Here is a 19,653-nt window from a genome sequence, read left to right on the forward strand (position 1 = left end):
TAGAATGGCAAAGATGGTTCAGGAAAGTAGATACATATTAAAATATATCTTGAACAGTTATTTTTAGTAATTGAGAACTGACTTGAGAATAGTCTCAGCTTGTGTAACTGTTTCACTGATTATCCGATGTATTTCTATCAAGAGTCCCTTTCAATGGCGAGTACTGTTATTTTTACCATGTGAAAGATAAAGAATACCTACCTCACTGAAACTATTATTGTCTGTGCTATACTGTAGTGATGCTACACTTTTCTAATGTTTAAACATTTTGCAGCACCTAGACTCTAGCCAGAAACCTCAAAATAAGCAGATATTTTTTTAAAAACCTCAGAACCAAAGGAAAATGAACACTTTGTGATGTCTTTATCTCTCACCCCAAGATAGTAACAGTATCTTAAAATTAATCATGCATTAGAGCAGATTAAAAGATTGAAATCTAAAGGGAACATGTTGCTATAAGGAAACATTAAAACCCCTAAGTTCCAGGGAGGGTAGAGGCAAAGGACTATCTCCTGAGGGTGCACATGTATGCCTGACCAGTGTGCATAGTTGAGGACGTCGGGAAGGGGGTTGTAATAGTATAGAATTCCTAGGGCCAGCCGAGTGGCTCAGTTGGTTAAGAGCTCACTCAAGAGTGCAAGTTCTGAGCAACAGCGGTTCTATGTCTGGCCTGAGCTGAACTGCTGCTGAGCTGCCAACATGTGCCAGGATGGCTCAGCTAAAAAAAAAGAACAAAAAACGAGAATTCCTGCTTGGCATGATAAATTTGGATTATCATAAATAGTTTAAACTGTATTAGGAGACGGGTAAGGGTCGGAACATTTTAGAATGGATTTCATTAACAGTGGTCCCCCTTTCCCAGAATTGTAGGCTTTACGGGGTAAGCTTTAGTAGAAACGCACTATGTGGAATGCTGCATTCATAGATGGTGCCAGTTTTCATGAGCCTTTTAATGTCTAGTATATATTTTCGTGGGTTGTACTGGTAGATTTTTCTGAGATTTAATATTTTCCTCTCTATTTCATACAGCAAGCCAAATATAAATGTGTGGAGATGTGAGCTTTTTAAGAGTAAATTTTATGTAAATAGTAAATCTCTGTTATTAGCAGCATAAGCTCAGAGTTGCAATGTATTAAAACCCTAATAATAGCAGTTTTATTAAGACAATAACAGAAACAGATTTTTGTATCAGAATAATTTTATTGTGTGGCGTTAAAATACCCACTGGGATGAATTCACAGCTGATAAAATACAATACCAAAATAGATTTAGATATTTTCTACAGTGTAAGTACATTTCCCCAAAGTCTGATTTCTTGCCATTTTCTTCTTTCTCCACACCCCCCAGGAAGGTATTGAATTTGACAAATAAATTAACTGTGTATAAGCAAGTTCTCCCTTTTTTTCTTTTTATTTTTTTTATTTTTTTATTCAAGTCCCCGGGGCCAAAAGTTCTTTAAACTATAAACTGCCTTAGGATCTTTGGCTTTTACTTTCACATCAAAGACTTCTTCCGAAACCTATATCCATAGCCATGCTGAGTGAACTATTGTACATTGTACTCAGTTCATCATCTATAGGAAAGGGAGGATTTGGTTGGTATTGTCAGGCTTTGACTTCATGACTAGAGGTAATCTAGTACCAGCCCAGGTTCTAGACTGCACATGCTGGGCAACACTCGCATTTCATCCCAATCTTCTGCTATTCCTTCTCCTTCTCCTTTTTCTTCTACATTTTTTGGGGGAATCGTTATTGAATGTGGTGGCAGATGGCATGTCTCTCAGTGAAATTGAAGGCATGTGACAAGCTGTTTTCAGTACTGCCATGCCATCCTTCTAATGCAGTCTGTCTTGGTCTCTGGTGCAGAGGGTGCTGCTGCCTCACCCCAGTGTTCTACGATTCTTGCTTTTTTTTTTTTTTGCTTTTTTAAAAAGATTTTATTGGGGAGTTGGGGGAGGGGAACAGACAAGTTGCTGTCCTTTTGTTCTTTGGTCTAGTTGTGGAGGACATAGCTTCACTGGCCCATGTTGGTTATCATTGCACTCTTCCCGGGTGAGGCAGATTGGTTGCTGGTCACTGGACGGCTGCTCACAGCAGCTCTTGGCAGCTCACGCCAGCTGCCAGCCACTCATGCTGACTGCCAGCCACTCAGGGTAGCTTTACGGCAGCCCACTGCAGTCTCACTGCAGCCTACGACGTCGCCGGCAACTCATGGGCAGCCCAGCTCCAGGTTGAGCTGTTGATCACCATCTTAGCTGTAGAGGACGCAGCATCACTGGCCCTCAAGTGGGATTCGAACCGGGGCCTTGCTGCTCAGAGCTGGTGTCCCAAGCCAATTCTTAACCAGCGCGTTACTTGGCCAGCCCAGGGGTGTCTTGCTTTTGAAGAGTTGTTTGCTGCTCTTGTAGTTGGGGAGCAAAGTCAAGAACAACCTATGTCACCATATTGATTACGTCACTCCCTAGAAACAGATATTTTTTTTAAAGTTTATTTCTCATATCACCAAAAATGAAATTATATAATAAAGTGGGGGATAAATGAAGAAGGAGGTGTCTACAAAGTAGAGATTTATAGAAGCATTTTTTTTAACTAAAATGTTTATTTCCTGGTTATTTCTGGTTTTTAAATTACCATTTTATTTATTATCATATAAGCCTTGAGGGTTTATAACTTTTGAACATACTCAAATAAAAATTTAAAAGACAATCATCTTCTAAAGAAAAGTATGACAGAGAATCAAATTCAGCCGTAAATTGTGAATAGAAAACCAGTGCTATAATCCAAGTTCATTTACTTTTCCTCTTTTTCTGTCAATTTCCTCTCACTAAGTTTCATTATAATTGAAATTATTGATTCATCTGAAAGGATATAATGTGAAGTACCAATTTTTTCTGGGAGTTAAAACAATGCTTACCTTGCTTAACCATTTCTTATGATGGGCAACAAGTTCTTTTTTATTTTTATTTCTGTAGAGCTTTAGATTTCTTTCTGTTCATGTCTTGAAAAATAAGAAGGACACTGTTGAGGTCTTCTTAGATTTGAAGACAAATAGTAAGTTACTCTTTAGCATTTCTTCTCTTGCCAACTGAGCTTTAATTCCAAGAAAGTAAAAAGGCAGAACAGCAAAGGAATTATCCAGCTTTGTTATCAACATTAGAGTTCTTGGGTTGCCCAAGATAGAACTCGAGAGGAAACCCCAGAAGATCTTCCAGACAAGTTTTATTAAGCTTATGCTGAAGCACGCAGGAGGCAGCACAGAGGAAAGGAAGGCCCTCAGGACTGGCCCAGGGTCTGACTCTGCTTAGCTGCTTTTATAAGTTGGGGACAAAGAGGGCTTGCACGAAAAGGCGGGCTTTTTGAAAGTGCCTGGCTTCCTTTACCGCTACTGTGACTGGTAACTATGTTCGCACCTGCGCTCTGTGGGCAAATGGTGGACTGCTCATTATCGCCACCTCAGGACAATCTTTCATAGTGGTCAAACCTTGATAAATGTGCATGCGGAATAGTGATTTCGATATCGTATAGAAGTAATTGGTTAGGAGGGAGATAATAATCAGCTACTAATGCACTTTTGTGTAGAGGGTGATGGGGTGGTGGTCAGCTTATCCCGCATTCATTCCCTGGACATCAGGCACTCCTTCCGCCGGGCCAAGTCCCTGTGCTGTCACAGCTTGATTGATAAGCCTTTTGTTGTTGCTATTATTATAATGAAAGCTCCAACTAAAGTTGTAGGGGTTTTAAAACGATGTGTAGGATAATGGAAAAGTTGCCCCACTAACCATATGGATAGTTTATAAAAGTCTTGAAGATAGCTTTTTTTTTTTTTTAATTCACTTACAACGGAATGGTAAACTCAGAAACTTCTTTATTTTGTGTTGATCCCATTTAGAATATTGGGAAGGTATAAGAAAGAGAAATGAGAAAAAATGAACTTCAGAGAACCTGGACCTGAAAAAAACTAACTACTGAGTTTGAAAATTCAATATGCCAGGTTCACTCTCCGAGGTGCTAGAAACACGTGAACAAGACTAGCCCTGCCCACAAAGCCTCAGTCTACTGAGGGGAGAGAAACAAAATAAACCACCATCACATGGTACTGTAAGTGTTTTGAAACACAGTTGAGGAAACAGCTGTGCCTGGAAGAGGGTCAGGCTGCCAAGAAGCAGTTGAATTGTGCTTGAAGAATAAACGGAGATTGGTGGGTGGTCCTGAACAGATGGAAATGGGGTGAGGTAGGGAAGAAGAGTGAGTCTAAGCAGAGGGAAAGTGTGAGAAATGAGCAGAGGCAAGAAGATAGACACCATAGTTGGGGGTATTTTTGGCCTCATGATGAAAGGCCAGAAGACTAGAGAAATGAGTGTAGGTGGAGAGGGGTAGGCTTAAAAAGAAAATGTAACCTCAGGACAATTGGCCAAGGGTTTATATTGCCTACATTGTATTATTCTCCCCTGAAAGCAATAGAGAGTTTTAAAAAAGATTTTTGAAAGTCTGAATAAAAGTTAATAATTCTCATAGAAAATCAGAAAAATGCAACAAAGCATAAAAAATACAAAAATCACCCATAGTTCAACTACCCAGAGAGAACTGCTTTGGTATTTAACAGTCCAGCTTGTTTTTCTCTGCTGATTTTTCTTTTTTCTTAACATACTCGATAGCATAATGTATGGTCATTCTGCATCCTGTTTTGTTGGATTAAACATAGGTATTTTCCCATGTTATTTCAAACTTTCCATAAACCTAATACTAGTTGGTCTCAGGGGCACTTAATTAAAGCATAGAAGTGACATGATTATACATCTGTGGGTTGTAGAAAAATGAATCAGATAAAAGGAAAAAACAAATGGAGCAAGGTACATAATAAGCAATTGCAGAATCCAGATGTGAGAGGATGAGGTTATGGCTGCAGCAGAGGGATTTAGGACAAGAATGCGAGATTGCTGAGGATGCTGTGACTAGATGCACAGAATGAATCATGTTCTATTCCTAGCTTGGATGAAGTGGCAGATGGTGTACCGTTTATTGAACTACAAGGAAATAGAAGGAGCAACATATTTGAGGGGCAAAAAAATTAAATTGGATTTAGACATAACTGAATTTGTGGGACTTGTAGGAAGACCAGGTGAAGATGTCTAAAACAAAAACGAAATATCCTGGAAACATTATGGTTTATTGCTTAAGGATGGAGACTTTAGATAAAAGATAAGAATTCAAAGTCCAGCTCCATCACTTCCCTGCTAGGTGACTTTGGACATGGCATCTTAACATCATTCTCCAGGCCATGTTTTCCTAACATGTTAATAACATAATTGAGGTGGCAGACAGGAAGGAAAGTAATTGTGTTTGGAATGAGGGGAGGGAGTAGAGTTGTTGATTAAGTTAGTTTTGTACTCCTGCGGTTAGTTTATGGTACCCACAAGATATCCATTTGGAGATATTAATTAAGCAAGTGGAAATATGGATCTGGAGATCAGGAAAGGAGATAAGAATGTAAGAGGATGTACATAAGGCCATGATTAATAATGCCGAAATAAGATGTGTAGGAACAGAAAGAACGCCAAGGACTGAGCCCTGAAACACAAACATAATCAAAAGGGGAACATAGTGGATTGTGAGAAAAAAGAAGAAGAGAGAGCAGTGTTGTGAGAACCAGTAAGCCGGAGAGGGTGGAGGACATGGGGGAGTATTGGTGAGCTTATGAAGATGGCCATCATTTAGAATATGGAACTAGAAGTAACCCTGGAGACCTAGGCCTTTACTGGGACTTTATGGCTAACTAGCTCAGTGAACCTGGGTAATGGAATTAAATTGAGTGAATTTATATTCACATGTACTATTTCAAGGCACTGCAGTGAGTACAAATTGGAAACTTAACAGTTGAGAAGGTGGATTAAGATAAATAAATGACTATTGCTTAACACATCATGAGGTAGAGGGGAAAGGAGAACTCAAAGATAAAGCTACGATTCCGGAGCATGACTGAGAGGATGAATTCCTGTTGTGAGCACAAATGAAGAAGTCAGGCGGAGAGTCTGGAACGCAGTGAGTGAGGTACAAAGAGACCACGGGGCAGATGTGACTCAGAGGCTTGGTGCTGGATTTCTCGATTTGGGAAGTGTCCATAGGGGTCAGTGAGATGTCCTCAAGGGGTGGGGCGTGGAGCTTGAGGACAGTGGAGAAAGTTAGCTCTTTTGCTAACTATTTGTGACTGTGACTTTGAGGACCCAGATCAAAGATAGTGAGACCAATCAGAAGTCTCTCCAGCATTGCTGAGTGGCCTAGAACTCACAAAACAGAAGAACAAAACCTGGAATAGAAGTGAGCTAGGATCCACAAGTCAGCAGTGCCAAGAGATCAAGAGGATAATGGAATCAGGGGTGGGGTTTAACAGAAGGTGGGCATGAACGGGAAGATTTGGGAAAGTCACGTGCATAGAGTTCACGCTTCTTATATTGATCTGGTTTAGTGTGGATGTGAAAGAAATGGAAAGGTCAGATATTGGACACGTAGCAGTTGTTGTATGTGGCTTACAAAAACAAAAACAAAACACACGGAAAACAATACACCATAACCTGGCAGTCAGGAAGACAGGCTCAAGAGCCAGATTCTCCAGGTTTGCCTCCCAGCTCAGCCACTTGCCAGCGGTGTGACTTTGAGCAGGCCACTTAAACCTCTCTGTACCCAGTGTCCACATCTATAAAATGGAGATACCTACCTCATTACATTGTTAAAAGGCATAGATCATTCAATAGTTGCATAGGACTTAGAACAGTACCTTGAAACATAATATTAGCTGTATGTTGGTTAAATAAACATAAAATAAAATGCTGTTTCTTCATTGGTAAGTCAAGATGACCTGAGATGTCCCTTAATGGATCCAAAATTCAACACATCCTGCCTGGTGAATATCCCAGCACCTTCTATCGTTTCCCTTTTAAACTGAGATAGACTCCTTTGTGGGACACACAGAGATAAGTTTGCATGCCTCTTCTTTTTTAACTTAAGTTTCCTGTATTTGTGTTTATTTCTCTTGCCTGAAAACCATAGGCTGTTACCACATAAGGCACTCATTTATAGGTACAAGGTTTTAACTCCAGGCAATTATCATATGAAATATTTATAAATGACCTAATTTCTTTGATGTTCTACCTAGACTTGGGATAGGTTAATTCAGTTATTGATTGTGAGTGTTTATTAAGTTCTTCTTGGTGTGTGTTCTTTAATTTCTGCAAAACCCAAAGGACAGTTTCGTCCAATGTATAGTAAATTGAGTATAAGAGCAAAGTTCTCTCTTTGCTACCACTTGCTTCCTGTCTGATCTTGTGCAAGTCACCAAATTGTCCTTGTCAGTGAAAACTCTGTTTCTTCCTCCTCCCCAACTTATCTGAAAAGGATGTAATTAAAACCTTCAGATCAAAAGCTCTCACTCACCTATTTTCCCGTTTTGAATTGAGTAAATAGCATAGAGGATAAATAGTGTAGAGGTCAAAAGTAGGCTTAGACTTTGTACCCAAAGCTTCTTGAAGAATCATGCTAAAATGGACTGTTTATGCTCCTGAAGCATAAACTCTATTATGAAGCACTGGGAAAGGAATAATGTCTGTGTGTCACAGTGAGTATTCTCTTTTTCTTGTAATGTGAACCTGGTGATAAATTTCTTGCTGATTATAAATCTACCCTGAGACCACATGATCTTATTTATGGCGTTTTTACCTGATCTTAATTGAACACAAAAGCTGTGTTTTATTCCCTTTTTCATTTTCTTGTTCCCCCAATCTAGAGGAAGTTCTCTTAATTACAAGGTTGTAACAGAGCAAGAACTTTATTTTCACAGACCTGGATTTTAATCATGGCTCAGTCACTTACTAGCTGTATGACTTTGGGCAGGCTCCCCAGCCTCACTAGGACACAGCTTCCTCACCTATGAAATGAAGAGATAATGCTGCCTGCTTCATGGGGGTATTATAAGGATTGTATTAGACAATTCATGTGAAGCATGTAAAATAGTGCCTAGCACATAGTAAGAGCTCAGTAAACAGTGGGATTTGTTATTGTCTTTCACCTGTGATAGCTTCACTTGATTTCCCTGCTCCTTGTATAGTGAGGAAAAGTACTGAATGTAGGTGTCTAACACAGGGTAGAGATTTTAAGAAGCTTTTGAGCTGATAGGCCAATTACGTGACATTCACATATCACCATGATCTAATTTTAAATTATCACTTGGAGCCATATTGAAGACTTTGATGTCTGGAAATACATTAAAAATGGACATATCAAAATTTTGATGCATCTTGTGGATTGTGGTACAAAATCAAGTGTTTATTTCCTAAGTTGACTCATTGTGTTAAGAGAGAATGGATTTCAGGGAACGCAGAGATGTGTGTACCTACACAAAGCCATGTCTTCTTTCTCCTTGGAAGAATATAATTAACTGACTGCAGATTTAAAGGGTAGAAACTCCCCAGGACCAAGGAACATTCATGCTGGTCCTAAAAAACCTGATAATTTATATACATATTGTTTTTAATATAATTTCTCAGTATATGGAAAAGGCTATAAGAACTTTCAGTAATTTTGATTCAATGCTTTTAGAAAAAAGATATTCCTGCTTAAAATGAAATCACATGAGAACATGTTTTGAAGAGTTATAAAGCATAATTGAAGCTATAAAGCATAATACCAATGTCTGATTCATTTCAAAATAATTGAAGATTTTGCCCTTAAAGCATCCTTCAGGAAACTATAATTGTTCATTAGCATTTACGAAATTCTTTCCAAAATATCTGCTCCCCCACTTGGTGGTTTTGAGGCATGTGGCAGGGCGTATGGCACTAAGATTTTAAAGAATGACTCACTGGCTCCACACAAGCATTTTCTGCCTATGCAGTTAATGAACTCTGTGAACTGCAGTGGAGGCTCTTTGTCCCAGCTCCTGCCATATGGAAGAGTCATGTCAAAAGGTCTGAAAAGAGCTGCAGGAGCTGGTGACATCTGCAAATAAGGAGGCAGAACTGACACTGAGCACATTCATGAGCCAGCAGGTACAGTGACGATTAATTAGGCTGAACCTAACTAGCCCCGGCGAGAATAGAACAGATCTCTGCGAAAGGTTATTGGAGGTATGAAGGTACACAGTGATAGCCTAGGAAGTGCATTCAGCAAGCAGAGAGAAGTTAGAGAAAAGCAGAGGAGAGTACATTGGATCATCTGTTATTGTAAGAGGAGTGTATCTTATACTTTTTCGGTTCTGGTACTTGAGGTGCACTCTAATGTATTTTTGTTTAAGGCAATAATACTCTGAGAATCAGCTTTCAATGTACAATTATGTATTTGCAAGTGAAAAAAAAAGCCAATACCTTTATCTTATAAAGGGATATCAAAAGTAAGATGCTTGTTTTAACAGCATATTTATCATTATTTTGAAAAGTCAAGCCTGTGTATTAGCTTCCAACAGAAGCAGATAGGATTATTTATTAAATCAATATTGTGTAACCATTACAGTTTTCCAAAGAATCACAAGAATAAATGATTTCTTAGTAAAGTGCTAAGCACAAAGTAGGGGTTATATATTTTCGAAGTGGCAAGTAGTGAGAAATTGTATTATATAACTTTACCTATTTAACTTTCTACTTAAAAGATATCAGGCTAAGGCCCCAGTGTATCTGCAATTTTAAATCTACTTTGTCTGTTATTTAAGCATGTCTGATAGAATAATAAGAGTCCTGTGCATGCAGAGGGATCATATATTTCTCCCTTAATGTACTTCTAGATGAGTTTCAGTAAATATACTAAGGTTTTTAGTAACTAAATTGATTTTTTTTTAAGTTGAAAGCCATCATAGTATGGCATCAAATATGACTGAATTTTTTTTATACCTGATAATTATTACTAAAATGCTGAAAAGTCTGCTTTAAGTAGAATTTCTGTTGAAAAAATTGTGTATAAATTAAAATGCATAGTAGGAAACATTGTTTTTCAATGGAGAGTTGGTATTTTGTTAGCCTTTTATTTTGTAGGCATTTAATACAGTCTCGTTTTTTGTTGCAAAGAAGGATTCGAGTGAGACCCACGTATTTACTCAATAGTTGTTTAAAATCACATACCACAGATTAGAATCTGATTCAGTTACCTTCTCTGTGACCTTGGACAAGTTTCCTGCTTTCTCTGAGCCTTGGAATTTTGTTTTGTTGTGTGTATGTACTCCCTGTAGAATAAGAATAATAATGGTAACTATTTTGTAGAGTTGTTGTAGGGATAAGTCAATTTATATAAAATACTTATACCAGTGTTTGGCACATAACAAGCAATCAGTGAATATGTGTTAGTTCTTATTACGGTGATATTGTTGTGATTAACCTAAAGCAAGGCTCCATATGTCAGTGATTTCCTGACCTCAACCACAAAATCCCTAGTAACTTTTCACAAACCTATATGTGAGTGATTAAACTGTGTCAGCAAGCTTACTTTTGCTTATCTTCGTGTTGGCTTGGGCAAGGTCAGGGACCTCACGTTAGAAGACCATCTGTGTGAAAGGAACATAGCTTTTGCTAATAACTGCTGGCATCCCCTTGGATTTTACAGATATGACCAAGATACCCACAATTTGCCATGTTCAGCTAAAGCATGATTTACAGTCAGCAAAATAGTGTCTCTCATAAGCTCCCTCTCTGAGATCCCGTAGGATGTGGAAGACCTCAGGGGTGACTTCATTGTGTAGCAATAATAGACAGTGTGACCTGGTGGCTGAGGAATTCTCTGACTCATAAACGATGTATTATCATGGCACACATTCTGCTGGGTTGTTTTCTTTAAAGATTTTTGTCAGAACTAGAATCAGAACTTAGAAGAGAGTCAAGTCAAAAAGATACGTCACTACTATTAGACTAAAGCTGGGAGCTTGACAAGAACAGACTGCTAGTAATAACATGAAAGTATCTCAGATGCATTTTGGTAAGTGAAAGAAGCAAGACTCGAAGGGCACAAACTGTGATTCCGTTTACACGACATCCTCTGCAACAGGACAGAACAGGACCTGGTGCTGAGACAGGAGTATGGCTGACCACAGAGAGACCTAAGAAACGTTTCGATGGAAATGTTCTGTATCTTGATTGTGGTGGTCGTGGTGGTGGTGGTGGGTGACATGATTACAATAAGCATTTGTTGGAACTCCTAAAACCATACACCAAAAAGGTGAATTTTACTATTGTTTGTAAATTACATCTCAATAAATCTGGCTTTAAAAACCAAAACAAAACACCAATAGCTTGTCATGTTGATGCAGATCAGTATTTCCTGTGAGGATGTAGAGTAAAATATTTCTTTAACTTCCTCTGAAATGCTGAAAGATTTCTTATGTATTTACTGTGTATTTGTGTTCACTTATTACAAGTTTGAAAGTCACATTAAGTTCATTAAATAATTTACTTTCCCCTCTGTAAGTAGTAATTGTTTAAAAATTACTGGAAGTGTTTCAATTTCATGGTCAATACTGCATCTGTTTCGTAGTATTTGTTTTCTGTATTAATCAGGATACTACAAATAGCATCCATAATACTCAACCTGGCTTACACAATAAGGAGTTTTATTGGCTTTATCTCTGATTATGGGAATTTGCTGACTGCATAGTTCTTATTTCAGTATTTCAGTACTATTGAAACAGTATTATGTTACTCTACCTAAAGATTTTACATAAAAATACCTCATTTCAGTGCTGCTGTAAGAAGCAACTTGGTAATTTTCCACATTAAGATGGATATTGCATATCAAACATAAAAGAGAGGTCATACTCGTATATGTTCAACAAAGTGCAGCAGTCATAGAGCTTAATAGCATTTTATACACAGTTTAAAATGTAGCATTTACCCAAATTAAACACTGCTTTTAAATTGGGTTGGTTTTCTTTGGTACTAGAGTTTTTATTAAACCCTTAATATATAGTTCATACTCTCCTAGAGTGAAAATGGTATTTCAGCAAAGTGAGTAGGTAGATATTTCTAAATAAAAAGATGCTTAGGTATAAAATGTAAAAGGCATTCTAATAGGACCGAGCCCCAGCATGCTGCGTAGTTGAAGAAGGCCCCATACACAAGGCGTGGAAATCCAGTGGGTCCTCAAAAGGAAAATAAGCCTTAAACACCTAGAGAGATACAGCAAGAGCATATGCCAGGCAGAGAGGATAAAAGAAAGGTTTGGGGATGGCAGGGCACCTGTTTCGACAAAGGTGAATAGATTCATGTATCTGGAACAAAGGGTACCTGTAAAAATACAATGAGAAAGTTGGAGGAAGTGATGAGGTTTGAGCAGCCCTGAAATGAATGGTCCACACAATCTGGATTTTATCCTTTCAGTGAGAGGAGGGAGATTGAAGGCTTTTCTTTCTATGGAATGTAGGATTATCTGGGCAAAGCAGAGTTTTAGAAAGATTCTGCATATAGCAGTATACAAGGTGGGTTAGAGCTTTAAAATACATATATATATATATATATATATATATATATATATGTATGTATATATGGAATCAGAGCATTTGGCAACTTGATGATACGAGCAAAACAGGGTGGCACTGATGAAAACTTAAAAGGACTGATGCTAATAAAGACATATCATGAGTAGGAGTTGGCAGCTGACTGGATTTGGTGGTAGGGAACTAAATTTAAAGTAGTTCAAAATGCCAAAGACAGATACCTAGAAAGGGATAGAACCATTTCCAGGTTGGTAAAGTTTGGGGATGGCGGTAGGATAGAGGTTTTCCACAAAAGATGGATTTGGTCTTCTTACACTGACACCATGTCAAAGTGGTAATAAATGTCCAACAATAGTTAGGTATGTGAGATTGTTATTTATTCATTCAGGAATATTTAATTGAGTGCCAATGTTTTATTGAAGCATTGTAGTAGACACAGGAGATAGAACAGTCACAAGGAAAAATGTTCCCATCCTCATGGAACTAAAGGTTCTACAAATATATTAGGGTTAAGTAAATATAAACTGAATAATAAAGTGTGGATTTAATTAAAAATAGTATGGGTAGAAGGAGGTAGGTGGGAGAATAGGTGAAACAAGATTAACAATGAATTGAGAATTGTTGGAGCTTAGCGATGGACACATGAGGGTTCATTTTACTCTTTTCCCTACTTTTATATACCGGGGGTGCCTCCAGAGGTGCCAAAAAAAATGTATACAAGTGGACACTTTGGTCAACATTGCTGAAGCAGTAGTTCGCCATAATCAGAAGTGTCTGGAGCCAATGGGAACCACTTTCAGCACCTCTTGTAATTGCAGAAGTCAAATCTGACTTGTATTCATCTTTTGTTATATACTGAGTATTACCATTTTAATGGGTTTTTCCTTTCTTAAAATGTGTATGCATTTTTTTGGCACCCTCTGTATGATTGAAATTTTTCTCAATGAAATGTTGTTTTGCAACAGCCTAAAGTTCTGTGCATAGAGCTAATAAGTAGAGAAGATGTCTGAGAGAGGAATGAAATCGTGTCTGAAGAGTAGCCGAAGAGATGTAGGGGGAAAAATGAAGAAAGTATAGTGTCTGAGAAGTGGAAAAGATAAAAAAGTTTTCAAGGAAAAGATGGATAATAGTGATAACTGCTACAGATGTCAAAAAAGAAGTGATAATTTAAAAAAATTGTCACAGGTTGTATCTAGCAAATTGCTCATTTCTTATGTTGTTCATTTCTGTTTGGATGTTCCCTAATGACTGGAAAGAACCGGGTACCTGAGAAGCTTGAGAAAACTGTTTTTATCAAACCATTTGATAAAATGTTTATTACTAAAGAAATATTGTCGAAGCTTTATTTCCTAATATGTGAATATCTATTCTATTTTTTAGGAGACAGATGAGCAAAAGCTTCACAAAATAGCCAATGAACTTTTACTTACAGAAAGAGCTTATGTCAACCGACTGGACCTCTTAGATCAGGTAATACTTTCCCTGTCATAATTATTTTATTTTTTGGTACTGTACACATTATTTTAACTTAGTAATTAAAGTCTTTTAGAAACTACAAGACGGTCCTGACTATTTTTGGCCAGTGAAAGGAAATTGTTAACATTTTCAGCTTTAACAGTGAATTTACTAGGGTGTAAAGGTTTTATATGTCATAAAGAACTGATTGAAGGACTCGCTGTACAAGTCACAAGTGCCTTTATCTATGTCTTTCAACCCTAACCACTAGTCTGTTTGGTAACCATTTATTGTGATTCTGGGTACCACGTTACTGTTATAATCTGAATAAGAGGTTGGTGATTCTAATGCTGATGTGAGTATCACTGATTCTGTTTGGCTCCTCTGCTGTTCTGTAAGGCTTTATGTGAACGATCCGAGTTGCTGCAGTCATAGGGCCAGAAGGGATTTTGAGAGTACACTGGTTCAGTCTTGTATGAAACATTTAATACAGTGCCTGGTGTAAAGTTGCTCAAGCAGTGTTTGTTGAATATGTGAATCTACTTTATCACATTTTGTACTTGCATCATAGTGGAGCCTTGAGTATCATTTCAAATGTGCATTTGCAAAGGAAGTTTTGAAATGCATCATAAGAATAACTTGCAAAAAAACGAAGGCCTCTTAATCCCGTTTCAGTGATAAAGAACAAAACAGTTGGTAGATTGTCTGCTAAAACACACTGCTCTTATTAGAAGAGAAAGTTGCCCATCAATTTATGTTGAGTTTGCACATTTAAAACAACTTTTCTCCTCATGGGGATCACAGGACTAAAACTTTTAGGTATTCTCATAGTGGAGATGTGTCTTTTCCTTTTATCGAACTATGTTTTCTTTTTTTTTTTTTTTTCAGCCACACTAGCTTGTTCAGCTATTGTTGCTGACCTTTTAGAATTTTAGAGTCTTAATTACTGCAATATCTTACCTATTGGAGTCTCTAAGGACATAATTTTGTATTCTTCTTGCCTCCCAAGAAAATGCAGTGGAGGTGAGTTTAGAAAATTAACAACCATCTGGACACTATGAAGGAACAGATCTCCTCCTGCCTGCATTTAACAGAATGGCAAGAGGTATAGTAGCCTGAGTGGAGCATAGCTAAGACTGCAAAATTTTTTAAAATTATTTTTAAGATACCTGTTATTATTGATAGGAAAAGATCTTTTTATCCTCCTATCAGTGTTTTAAGTTCTGCATTAGTATTTTTTACTAAAAAACAAGAAAACATCTGAGAACTGAAATATTCTTTTGTTCCTCCATTGACCAGATGTTTATTAAGCACCTACCTGTTCTACATGGAGGAATAAGTCATGATGTCCTCTCCCCTTAAGGAGTGTACAGTTTTAATGGGGAAAATGAGATTCATGCCAAAAAATGATAATAAAGGCAATATGTAATAAGTGCCATAGAAGTCATTCAAAACATAAACAGGAGTGGACAATAGCACAGTTATTACGTGTATATAAAGTTTTTTATATTTCTTAACTCTACCTTTGGATAGAAAGCGTAAATCCTGTTAACCTCAACTGGAAACTCTATAGAAAAGATTAACATCCCACAGAAAGAGGCATAACCTACAATAGGTTCGAGTCAAAGTTTCCTAATTCTAATTCCTGGTTTTTCTCAATCAAAGCACATACTCACTCCCACATTTCAAAAATGACTGATTTCTTGAACCATGAACTTTTTCATTTATTCAACAAAGAGTTGGGCTGGCTGAGTGGTGCATTGGTAAAGAATTGGCTTGGGATGCCAGCTCTGAGCAGCAGGGCCCCAGTTCAGATCCCACATGAGAGCCAGTGACGCTGTGCCCTCTACAGCTAAGATTGTGAACAACAGCTCAACCTGGAGCTGGGCTGCTGTGAGTTGGCGTAGGCTGCAGCGGGCTGCTGTGAGCTACCTTGAGTGGCTGGCAGCCAGCGTGAGCTGCCATGAGTGGCTGTCCAATGGCTGGTGAGTGACTGCCTCACCCAGGAAGAGCACAATGATAATACCAACATGGGCCAGTGAAGCAACTTCCTCCACAACTAGAATGAAGAACAAAAGGACAGCAACTTGTTGGTTCCCCTCCCCAATTTTCCAATGCTGTTTGCCTCCCCTAATTCCCCAATAAAATAAAAACAAAAAAAAACCCAAAGAGTTATTAAGAACCCAGTATTTGCATAGTGCTGGGTGGTTAACCAATAAATTCGAAGTAATGTTTGCTTTGTTGTCTTATTCAGGTATTTTATTGCAAACTATTGGAAGAAGCAAATCGAGGCTCATTTCCAGCAGAGATGGTGAATAAAATCTTTTCTAATATTTCATCAATAAATGCCTTCCATAGTAAATTCCTATTGCCAGAACTGGAGAAACGAATGCAAGAATGGTAAGAGGAGTAGATAGCAAATGATATGTCTTACAGTAGTCATATTTGATGCTTTATTCAGCTTTTAAATTGAAATACTAATGCAGCACAGAGCTGTAGCCAATCAGTTGTACTAAATTTTTATGTTAAAGACCACTAATAGGAGTTGTGGTACCTTTTCAGCTTACTAAAGGATTTCATCTCTGCTCTCCAAACTACCTTTTGACTAGTGGAGATAAGATACCAGGGGTAACCTGGAGCTTCAAGAACTCCATAGCATTTCTCCTTATTATGTCATTTCTAAATGTCCTTTAGTTCTCTACCTTCCTTCATTCTCTACAAATCTCACAGCAAAATGGATCTGATAAAGCACAGGGTGTGTGTAGAGAAGTGATTACTTCATTTGAAGTCTTGTGAATCTGCTCATTCTATAAGAAATATTAATGACTTGTTTTTATATTTTATACAGGGAAACTACCCCTAGAATTGGTGACATCCTTCAGAAGTTAGCGCCATTCCTTAAGATGTATGGGGAATATGTGAAGGGATTTGATAATGCAATGGAATTGGTTAAAAACATGACAGAACGTATTCCCCAGTTCAAATCAGTAGTTGAAGAAATTCAGGTAATAGGACTTTTTTGTTTGAGGCTATAAATTAGATTTTCTGTACAAATCACACAGTCTTGTACATCTAAAATTTAGATTGAGAAATCTGAGACACCTAGCCAAATTCCATTCTACTCTGAATTATGCAAAAAAACATGTCTTTAAAGTTAAAATATGATTGAGCATATGCCATGTACTGAGCAGTGAATTCTGCACTTGCTTTTGAGCCCAGGAGAGTCTGGTTTTATCAGGGTCCACATCAATGTACAAACTGAATTCCCATTCACTTCTATGCCTCTTGCTTTCTTTCAGAGGTTGAGATGTTGGAATGAATATAAATGAATATAAAGAATGATTGCCTATAAATCCTGACATTTTGGAAACATAATTATTCCAGGGCTTTTTGTCACTTTATATATGTGTCCTGATTTTTTTTTTTTAACTTCATCACACCTGGGTAGTACATTTTATTATAATAATACTATAGGAATTGCTATTTGCTTCTCTACTCAGAATTTTTAATAACTACCCCTTGTTAAAGTTTAGATATTGAAGGGGGAGGGGGAGAGTGGGGCGGCTGATTGGGGGAGGGGTGTTGTCACTTTGAGGGGTAAAAAGTATAACTATTGCACGTGTTGTACACCTGAAACTAATAAAAAAGAAAGACACATTTATCACATAATCACAGACATGTATAACACTAACTTTGATAAATGTTATAAAGGAAAAAGGAATGCAAAGATCTATGAGAGAATGGAATTCTGGGAGTGAGGGTAGTACTGTACTGGAAAAAATGTGAACCATGTTCTGATGAAGGCTGAACAATCCTCAGTGGGTACACTATTTAAGACCCCTGGGGAGAAAAAAAAAGTCTAGATATTGAAAAGGAATTCTTTAGATCACATAAGATTCTTGGGGTGGGATACTATTGTTCCTTGACTGCTGCCTTATGTGTTCCCTCATTCTTTATATTTGCTTTGTGAGATAATATATACAGGGTACTTAGCATGCATGGAGCTTGTTGGATATTTCACTACATGATTGTGGTGACGGTGGTCATTATTGTTTTATCAAACCTTAAAATTTTATCTCTGCAATGTCTGTCTTCTCCACATTATGAGGAAATAATGGGGCTGTGAAATGAGTCGTGGATTGAGAATCAACCAACCTAGTTTAGAATCCTCGTCTTCTGCTTAGAGTTACTTGACCTTGGAAAACTCTCCTAACTTCTCTGAGCCACAATTTCTTCATGTACAATTTTTGGGATCAGTAACACATACATACAGTGTAACATATCAGTATATACATACATACATGCCTATACACATAAAAGTTTGTTAGAGAAAATCAAATGAGGTAGCTAACCTTTAACATTTATAGTATTTTACAGTTTATTAAGGAAAGCCATTAACCCTCGGCTTCCATGCTAATTTCAGGCCCTTTCTACTTTTCCTGATCTACAATAATAATTTCCAAACTAGTTTCCCCGCATCTTCCTAAAGCCATATTGTAGTAGGTTGATTTTCATAGATCTCAGATCTAATGATATCAGTCCCCTGCAGGAATACCTTCATTAGATGAAGCAAGTGTAAACCCAGCTTGACATTATTACCCCAGATTACCATTTCTTTGTCATCACATTTCCCTATATGTACATTATTTGCAAACAAAACTCAATTGTTCCCTTTTACTGAGCATGTTTCATGCCCCCACTGTCTTGGACCTGTTCTCCAAGGTCCCTCTTTCTGCACTTGCCTCCTGGTCTTCCTCACTTTCCTTCCCACCACAGCCTGCCCTCGTCCAAGTTCATGTTAAATGCTCCCTTCTCTATGATGTCTTTAGATTCTTGTTTGCTTTAAATGCAAACATCATGTCTTAATACAATGTTTATACACTGCAGTGCCTTGACCATGGTATGAGTTCAATAAATATTTTAATGAGATTCACGCTTTGTTTCATATGAAAAGAACACATCTTATTTTTAAGTAACTTTTTCCCTCTCTTATGTTAACAGTTTATTGAAAGTAAGTGTGGTAGTCTCAATTTGGCCATAAGAAAAGTAGCTCTATTTACAGAGTTTGGTTTCTAATGGAAAAGAATTTCATGACCTAATGAACAATTAAAATTCCCTGACAGATAATAAAATGCTCAGATCTTGTCATTCTTCTTTGTAGTCTTTTTTGAAGCTCATAGGAAATGACATTTGTGGTAGACTTATTATGAAATGGTTTCTGCTGAATCCAAAGTCATTTAATACCTTTGTGCTTAGTGAAGCTCATTAAATAGATGAGTTTTGGTTTTTTTTAATCTCTGGAGTATGATTTAATAATGTGACCTCACAAATTATTTTAGTGACTAACTGAAGTGGCTGACAGAAATCGAATTTTCTTGCTTAAAATTCTGCTTGATTTTCCTTTCTGTTCTTATACTAAATTGGTGGTCCTCAAACTTTAATGAAAGAATCCAGGGTATTGTTAAATGCATATCTCCAGGCCCTAGGCTCAAAGATTGTGGTTTCATAGACTGGGATGGGGTTCAAATTTTCCATTTTTTAATAGCATCCCAGATATACCTAATGTAGGTGATGCACAGAACAACCTTTATAGGGAGGTACTGCCCTTGGTGAAAGTTCCGTATTAAAGTGAGTTTTTAAACAGACAAAGACAGTACAAAAAAGGAAAACTACAGGCCGATATCTCTGATGAACATAGATGCAAAAATCCTCAACAAAATCTTAGCAAACAGAATTCAG

General features: G+C 37.5%; 1 protein-coding gene across 5 annotated transcripts in view; it reads left to right on the forward strand.

Moving 5' to 3' along the window:
* Positions 1-19,653, forward strand: part of FGD4 (FYVE, RhoGEF and PH domain containing 4) — a 219,976-nt gene that overhangs the window by 170,978 nt on the left and 29,345 nt on the right. For all 5 annotated transcript variants that reach the window (XM_019625681.1, XM_019625686.1, XM_019625683.1 and 2 more), the window contains exons 5-7: positions 13,840-13,929; positions 16,169-16,314; positions 16,763-16,919. In XM_019625681.1, the coding sequence (XP_019481226.1) occupies positions 13,840-13,929; positions 16,169-16,314; positions 16,763-16,919 (393 nt within the window). The remainder of the gene's footprint in view (positions 1-13,839; positions 13,930-16,168; positions 16,315-16,762; positions 16,920-19,653) is intronic.

The sequence above is a fragment of the Hipposideros armiger genome, unplaced genomic scaffold (genome assembly GCF_001890085.2).
Source record: "Hipposideros armiger isolate ML-2016 unplaced genomic scaffold, ASM189008v1 scaffold_638, whole genome shotgun sequence".
NCBI classification, from domain to species: domain Eukaryota; kingdom Metazoa; phylum Chordata; class Mammalia; order Chiroptera; family Hipposideridae; genus Hipposideros; species Hipposideros armiger.